Here is a 6,768-nt window from a genome sequence, read left to right as displayed (position 1 = left end):
CAGAGAACTTCAAGGTTTGCTGTCCCCCACCATCTCCAGCAGCCTCCTGGAAGAGGAGGAGGAGGAAAGTGGGGGTGGAAGGGTGAGGAGGAAGGTCTGCAGGACCCATCAATGCTAGCAGAGGTGAGGAGAACTTCATTTTGGGAATTACTGGAATAGTATTTAGCGGATGCAGAACAAACTCTCTGGGCAGAGGAACACAGCATCAAGCATAGTTTTATTAAATTTTTATCTTCTGGGTCACAAAAGAAGCTTAGGGAGGGCTGTGGGGGGTTTTGGTAATGTTGTCTGACACAGCACATAGGGAGGGAGCTGTGGTTCAACTTTTGCCAGCACAAGGCCTGGAGCTGGCTCTCCCTCTCTGTCTAATAATGTCTGATGTTGATCCCCGATCCTGCTTCCATGGAAATGTCCCTCTCTGGTGCTTAGAGAAGTAAGCAGATAAATAGCAGATCTGATTCACCACTCAGTTGCTTCTGTTTTACCTCTGCAGAACATCACTGATCAGAGAAGGATTTACAAGATTAACACCAGAGTAATTCAGTGATGAATCCCAACCAAAGCCTTTGGTAAAAAGAGAGCAACACTCCTGCCCCATGCCATATCCCACACACCACTGGTGTGCTCTGTGGTAGGATTCCATGGCATTCAGATGTTCCTTCCCTTGAGTGAGGACACTGCTGGGGTACACTTAGTTCAGCTGACTCAGACTTTTCCCCTCTATCTCTTCTCCCTGCAAAATGCCAGGCATGTTCTCAGTGAAACAAAAGCAAAACTCCCCCATCCAGTACTGTTCCAGGTGGCAGATGACCCCTTGGGAAACAGGCAGATCTGAACCCCATTTCAAACCATGGAGGCTCTTGCAGCACCTCCCTACAGTGAATTAAGGCTGGTCCGGAGAGTAAAAAGGTTTGTCTAGAACTGGCTGCCTGTAAACATCGAAATCATTCAGGCTCAATTCTGCTTGCTTAAAGCAGTCCCAGAGCATATCCACAAACACTGGATGAGGAGAAACAGTGGAAACAAAGAAATATTTCAGTTTAAAGGTGTTACACATTTCTTGTCCCACCAAGAAAACTCCAAAATGCCCTCTCAAATGCTATATAATCTAGATATAAGTAAGATATTCAGGTGATTGTTTCAATATTTGGTCTTGATCTAAAGAAAACTGAAAGAAACATGTTGGACTCATTTCCCAACCACAGAAACCTCCCTCCCTGATGACAAAACTACTCAGGCTCCCTGAGCAGCTGCCAGCTGGGCTGTAGGATGCCCCATTGCTCCCTGGAGGGTTTGTGCCCTGAGTCATGGTGCCCACAGAGGCAGGCACAAGGCTTTCAGAATCTAAACTTTGTTTCTGTTTCACAAAGTTTCTAAAACTGAAAATATTGTGTCTTTACTCTGTCTTTGACATTCTGGGGTCCACTCAAAGCAAGAGACTCTAAAGTCCCTCTGGGTAAATGGTCCCAGGACCAAATCCAATTTCAGAAGCAGCCAGATGAACTGGTAAGAGCACTGGTCTGTTCCTACACCCACCAAACCTGAGGTATTGCTGGGCCACCTGCGGCTGACAGCCATGGCCAAACACAGAGCTCAGGCAGCTCTTCTGGCCCTTGTCACTCCTTAACTTGCAAATTTCCTTGAGAGAAGGCGACTGGCAAGGCAGGAATTTCTGTAGGGATGTGGCAGTGCCTCCATCCACTCCCTCTGACTCTGAACAGCAACAAAAGAACCAGATTCTGAGCACCATCCATCAGGCCAGGATGGCAGACAGAGCAGGAAGAACATTTCTTTCTCTTCACATGAGTTTTGCCTCCTCGTGATTCCAATTTTTGCCCTCCAGCAGCACTCCTGTCAGCTGCCTCCAGAAGATGTGCTTGCTTATTTCCTTGTCTTTCCACTCCAGGTAGGTGTTCCTCCTCAGGTACCGAGACAGCCCCAGCCTCTGCCTCAGCAGGGCCTTATCCACACCTTCCAGCACAATCATGATGATCCCAGCTTTCCCCTCCACCAGCTGCCAGGACTGGGCAATGTCAAACTCAAAGCTGCACCACTTGCTCTCCAGGAAGTCAGTGGAGATGACTGCGATGACATTCCTGCTACTGAGAAAACCCTCCTGGATGATATTGGTGACAATGGGTACCCCTGGCAGGAAGTCCCTGTAGTACAGACACAGGTGGAAGGGAGGTCTTCCTCCTTCCAAGGGTTCCACCAGCTCCTTTGTCACCCATTCCTGGTCTTTGCTGGAGTGGATGACAAAGGCATCGTAGGTGTCACCTCTTTCTGCGTAGTGTTTGCACCCACTGAGCAGCACCACGGAGTAGTAGAGCTGGAAGTAGTACTTGTAAACCAGGAAGAGGAGCACTGCCACACAGAGCAATGCAACCACTGAGGAGGAAATTTTGCCTATGTTGACATAGCAGGAGGACAGATCAAAGCTTGGCAGGCTCACGTTGGCAACGTACGAGGGAGTGCGGCACAGCATCAGCTCCTTGTTCTGCAGCAGCTCCTGCTTCTCCTTGATCCATTTCAGAAAGTCCAGGTGCACACAGGAGCAATCAAACAGGTTTTGAGAGATATCCAACAGGACCAGGCTGTCAGGCAGGATTTCCCTGGCTGAGTCCAACAGTACAGTCAGCTGGTTTCTGCTGAAATCCAGGATTCTGAGGGCTTGGAGTGGCTGGTAGACTCCAGGATCAAAAGTCAGAAGCTTATTGTTACTGATGTTTAGCTCTTTTAGCTCAGAGAGGGCATCAAAAGTACTTTGATCCACATGTTCTAATTTGCAGCTTGAAATATCCAAGGTGTGGAGGTGACTTAGGTTTTTGAAGTTGTTTGCCAGCTTATTGTCCACAAAGGAGTTTCCTGCCATCTTGAGCACTTGCAAAGAGTTCAAGCCACAAAATGTACACTGGGATCTAACTTCGGTTTTGGTGTGGGAAATATCAAGGTAAATCAGCCTCTGAAGGTACAGAAAGACAGGGTAGGAGCCAGGACCAAATAAGGTTGTGTGCTGAAGGTCCAAATATAACAAATTCTTCACATTAGTGAAATTTCCAGTCAATCTGATATTAGAATTGAAGCTTAAGTTCAAGTGTTTCAAATTTGGACAGTTTTGAAACTGAGGGGAACAGCAGCTGCTGAAGGTGAGTCTATTCTCACTCAAATCTATGACCTCCAGCTGACTGAGACCCTCAAACTTCTGCTTGAAGTTTTTGAGGCTTGTGTTCTTGGTAATACGAAGCACTCTCAGCTCCTTGAAAAGTGACAGCTTCAGGGCAGGCACATCCTCAAAATCACACTTCTTGCATTCCAGCTGTTTCACTTTAGACCACATAGGAACCTGTGAGATCTCCTCAAGTCCGAGGTCCACCAAGCGAATAGTGGAGACGTTGCCTACGCAGTTAAAGAGAGTGTCCGTGTCATCCTCAAAGTCCCTGAGGCAGATTAGGACAAACTCTTCCATCTGTACGTGGCACAGTCCATCCAAGAGCCCCCTCTCAAAGTCCTGCTGTCTCCCACGGTCACTGAACGCCCCAACTATGAGTCTGCTGACCTGCAATCCAGCCAGGCCTTGCAGAGAAGTTTGCATTGTGGAGCTCTCAAAAGCAGACCTGAGAGCCAGCTCAGCAAGGTGAATCCCTGCAAAGGCCCCCGGCTCTATGGATTTTATATTGTTCAAGGAAAGCACCAGTGTGAGGTTGAGCCTGTTCCCTTCCCTCAGGACATCAAGGTCTCCTCTGGAGATAGATGTGATCTTGTTAGAGAAGAAGCTCAGGTGCCTGAGGGAGGTCATGTTGGCAAAATACTTGGGAAGCTTCAATGAAGTAATGCTGTTGTGGCCTAAATTCAGCTCCTGCAGAGTATGCAAGTGGCCAATAGGCAGCTCAGACAGAGAGGTCCTGTTGGTTTCCACCAGAACCAGCTGTTTCAGAGATGTCAAGCCATAGAAAGCTTCTTTCCCCAGGTGCTGGAGGGAATTGGCAGTTAAAACCAAGGTGGAAAGTCTATGGAGATCCATGAAGGAGTTATCTTCTATGGTATGGATGTGGCACCTGTTTGGCATGAAAAGAAAATATAAGTGCATGAAACACTGTCCCTTCCTTGTTCTCTGAGTGCTGCTGTGACACTCTCAGGCTCAGCCTCACACTGGGGGCTGGTTTGGCTTTGCATCCCTGGGTGTGCAAAGGGAAATCTCCAGCAGGAGACCTCCTCTCACCTCCTCCTCTCCTCCCTCTCTAATCTTAAATTTGAAGCAAGAGACCTGGAGACCTGGTGAATATCAAAAAATTTGTGCAGGCAGCAGGAAAGAAGAGTCCTAGCCATCAGTTTAGGCCAAAGTGACATTGTGATGACCATCACTGATGGAAGAGCCAACCAGAGCCAGCATTCCCTCACACCTTGCACCCCCCAGCTCTCTGAGTGCCACCTCAGCCACATCTGGGCACCCCACTGGCACCAGAGCAGTGCAGCAGTGGCAGGGCTCACAGCTCTGTCAGCTGTTGATATCTGGTGATGGCTCAGAGGGAGCAGACCCCAGGCTGTGCTGGCTCTGAAGGAGAAAAGGAAGAGGGGAAAATGAGTGTGACCCCCTAAGGTTTCTTTGATGTGGGAAGGTCCAGAATTTGAGACCCAAATCCATTCTTCAGCGAATCCCGGCAGAATTAGTTTAATAATCCAGGCAGTGCCTCACAGCACATGTGCTCTGCCACTCAGCCACTTTGGAGCTAGAGCTGTGACGGGGCTGAGTGACATTTCTCAGTGAAACAATTTACCCAGAGAAACTGTTGTCTGAAGTCAATGGAAATTATACATCAATTCAAATTTGCTAATAGGCCTCCCCCATCTCCTCCCCCAGATATGTGAGGAGAAGGCAAAAGAGAATATGTTGATATTTTAAAACAGCCTTTTAGAAAATGAATGTACCTTCATGTTATTTTTTTTTTTAAACTGTGATTAGAAAAACAGCTCATCCAAGATGTTCCACTTCAGACTTTTTGTAACAGTGAAAAATCTGACATTTTTCTTGTTCACAGACAAGTGAAACATCTTCCTCCTCCTTCTCACATTCCAACCTACAAGATCAGACTGACAGACCCAGCTCTGAGTGGAGGGTGTGCACTCAGTGACTGGACTAAAAGCTGCACATCACTTCACCATGTGGATGTGCAAAATGACAGACACAGGGACAAAGTCACAAGAAAAAGAAATAAACAGCCAAGACCAATAGACCCCAAAATAAGGCACCATTGTAACCCAGCTGGTGAAAAAAAAATTAACCAGTATCAACATAATAGATCCCATTACCTTGAAAGATCCAGAAACTTCAGCTCAGGGACTGATGCAAAATAATTTGACCCCAGTGATTTCAGATTGCTGAAACTGAGGTCCAGGTTCTGGGTGGTGTTTGGGACTCCATCAGGAACTCCAGAGATGTTCAGTCCAGTGCATCTGAAAGTTGTGTTAGGGGTGATCTGTAACAGAGGCAGATCCCATCATGGTCAACATCTGCTCTTCATGACATGCCAGAAAATGTCACTGTCACATGCAGGAGCAGAATGACCCCCTGCAGTTCATTTCTAAAGGAGCTGCCCTGGGTTTTAGGAAATAATCTTACATACCCTAAACATTTTTCTCACTCCTATTAGAACCAGTCCTACTCCCCAGGAAGAGCTGCATTTCTTGCTTATTGAAGCTGATTGAAGGGACAAAACTACAGGACAGCATTCCTTGAGGTTACAGATGAACCAGCAGCAACCTTTGAGAGAGCCAGCAGGACAAACTCTCATGGACGCACTGCATGTCCAGGAACAGCTCCCAGCTCTCTGCCCCTGTACATAACCAGGCAGCTCAAACCAAAGTTATTCTGCAAGCAAATAATTGTCAGCAAAACTTTGCAAAAGGCAGTTGTTCCGTGTCAGGTACTTGGTGAAATCACTCTACTGCACAAACCAGGGAAAAATCTGTGTTTTGTAAAAATTAGACAAAGTTTGGATCCCTTCCAAAGGAAATGTAATCCATTACAATAACTGCACTGCAGCACCTTCAGAGGTACAAAAAGCCAACGAGAAGAAAAAGTTCTTGCTGCTGGTTCTGTTCTCGAATGTTTTCAAGACTAGAATTTACTTCAAATACTTCAATCACCTTGATAACAACCTTGGGAAAAAAAGCTGGGCTTTCCTAAGAGGCTTGAGACACAAATCTCTGAAGCAAAAGGAGAGAAACAGAAGGATTTTGTGCTCACTCAGAGCTCACATACCTCCAAACAGGGATCCAGGAGGCAGCCTGCCAGTGGGGACAGGAGAAATGCCAGCTGCAGCAGCACCAGGAGTGTCCCCACAGCAAGGACTCCTCTCCTGGGCATCTTCAGGAGGTCAGGAGTGCAGGAGAAAGGAGCATGGAGAGAGAAACCTGGAGACAGAAACCTCTTGCAGTGCCAGGAGTTGTGTTTCACCACTCCTGCTTCTCACTGCTCGTCTCTGAGAGCTTCAGAGAACGAGAAGGGAACTGAAACTTGGTCACTGCCTTGTTTCCACACACCCTCTGGGTGAACTGCTCTTCTTGAAATTGTAAAAAGAAAAAAAAAAACCCAACAAGAAAAAAAGAAGTAATGACAGATATAGTTTGGGCTAGAAATTAAAGAGGAATATGGGTTTCATCAGTGCCACTTGACTCGATGGCCTCTGATTAGCTCAGGTCAAATTGGCAAAAAAAAAAAAAAAAACAAAAAAAAAAAAAACACTCCTGCTTCTCACTGCTCGTCTCTGA

At 46.8% G+C, this 6,768-nt stretch overlaps 1 protein-coding gene across 1 annotated transcript; it reads right to left on the bottom strand.

The window, feature by feature from the left end:
* Positions 1–274: 274 nt before the first annotated feature.
* Positions 275–6,456, bottom strand: TLR4 (toll like receptor 4). The gene is made up of 3 exons (XM_041406661.1): positions 6,260–6,456; positions 5,308–5,474; positions 275–4,055 (listed from the first exon to the last, which is right to left on the bottom strand). Exons 1-3 carry the CDS (start codon positions 6,362–6,364, stop codon positions 1,799–1,801), a joined length of 2,529 nt encoding a protein of 842 aa, XP_041262595.1. The 5' UTR covers positions 6,365–6,456; the 3' UTR covers positions 275–1,798.
* Between the last annotated feature and the right edge of the window lie 312 nt (positions 6,457–6,768).

Source organism: Onychostruthus taczanowskii, unplaced genomic scaffold, assembly GCF_017590055.1.
Source record: "Onychostruthus taczanowskii isolate IOZ18803 unplaced genomic scaffold, ASM1759005v1 scaffold25, whole genome shotgun sequence".
Lineage (NCBI taxonomy): Eukaryota > Metazoa > Chordata > Aves > Passeriformes > Passeridae > Onychostruthus > Onychostruthus taczanowskii.
Note: the sequence above shows the minus strand (reverse complement) of the source record. Positions and strands in the feature narration are given on the sequence as shown.